Below are 1,435 nucleotides of genomic sequence, written 5' to 3' on the forward strand. Positions count from 1 at the left end.
CTGTCCACACCAGCAGTCTGAGTGTTTGCTAGTTCAGCCAAGTCCGTCACAAATTTGTCGATAAGCCAGGAATCCACAAGCTCCAAACAGCAGAAATCCTGCTATCATGAATAAATCCAGGGTGAATCCTGCCGGGTGTGTTCCCGCAGGACAAGAGGGCTCTCATGTGCCCAGACGTCGAAAATTTTATCAATTGCATTCAGAGATCGGTTGACCAGATCCATAATTTGTATATTTGGAGGATGTGCAAAGAAAGGCTCTAAAAATATAGAAAAAGACAGGACAAAAACAGAGCAAGCAGGGCAGGCATGGGCAGGGAGGGAGCAGAGGAAAAAAAACATCCGCCTTCATCGAGAGCAAGAGAGAAAGGCAGTAGTAGTCAAGAGAGAGTAGTCTGCCAGTACTCAGCATCAACTCAGGGAAACTCTATGAGACATGTTGAGGAGACAACTAAGGTATATTTTATCTTCTAGTCCTTGGGTGCCCCACCCCTTTCTGATGCCACCCTGGGCGTGTTTATACTCTAATGTATATTGTCTATTGAGTTTTGCATTTGTATTAAAGAAGATGACTCTCTGTGCTTTTGTATGAACATATCAGGGTTCTCAAGGGGCCATGGCCCTCCTTAGTGGAGCCACTGTTATAATCTACTAGGAGGAACTGGGTTGGTCAACCGTTACAGTTTAGACTCTCTGAAATGATAGTACTTCCATGTGTAATACGACACGTTTAATGTGAGAGCCGCAATAGATTCGCCCCCAAGCCTCCTCCCTACCTGTTGTCTCTCTGTGTTCTCTTGTTAATTGAGGTCAGCCTCGCCCCGCCCCTTCTTCCGTTTCCCCTGCTTTTGTTCCATCCATCTGATCAACTATTTGAAGCGAACACCTTTGTTGGGTCCTGGCTGTGTAGTGCTGCTGCTCTCCGCGGGGGGATGAAGAGAAGGAAGTGGAGGAGGAGGAGGAGGAGGAAGAGCGGAATATAGTAACAGCTACTGGTGGTGCTGGAGACTGTAGCGGCCGAGCAGTAGCAGTATTACCGCGGCTATGGCAGAATCCGAGCTTCTGCGCAGAGGACAGAGCGCAGCATGGGCTGGCTGACTGACTGACTAACTGAATGTCTTTTTGTTCTTCACTGATGGATGAGCCGAACATCCTGAGACGCCGCGGGCTGCAGGTAAACAGCCTCGGCTCGGCTCGGTTCGGTTCGGTTCGGTTGTTTCCAGGCAGACTGAATGGTTTTGGTTACTATGCTGGGTGTAGAGACTCATTTGTGTTTTTTACTCTCTAGTTCAGTAGCTCACTGACAGTTTATCATTAGATCTTTCAGAAATGTTAATTATAGCAGCAGATCATGTTTCTCTTCCGATCATCAGAACAAATGAACTGAACGAACGGGTTAACAGTCTAATTTGGGTAAACAATGAAATGGATCAGTC

At 47.1% G+C, this 1,435-nt stretch overlaps 1 protein-coding gene across 1 annotated transcript in view; it reads left to right on the forward strand.

Annotated features, from left to right (window-relative positions):
* Nucleotides 1-635: 635 nt before the first annotated feature.
* The window catches only part of mast3a (microtubule associated serine/threonine kinase 3a), a 59,299-nt gene continuing 58,499 nt past the window's right edge, over nt 636-1,435 (forward strand). The window contains exon 1 of the mRNA XM_007573810.2: nt 636-1,173. Within this exon, the coding sequence (XP_007573872.1) occupies nt 1,114-1,173 (60 nt within the window). The 5' untranslated portion in view covers nt 636-1,113. The remainder of the gene's footprint in view (nt 1,174-1,435) is intronic.

Source organism: Poecilia formosa, unplaced genomic scaffold (assembly GCF_000485575.1).
Source record: "Poecilia formosa unplaced genomic scaffold, Poecilia_formosa-5.1.2 Scaffold338, whole genome shotgun sequence".
Classification (NCBI taxonomy): Eukaryota; Metazoa; Chordata; class Actinopteri; order Cyprinodontiformes; family Poeciliidae; genus Poecilia; species Poecilia formosa.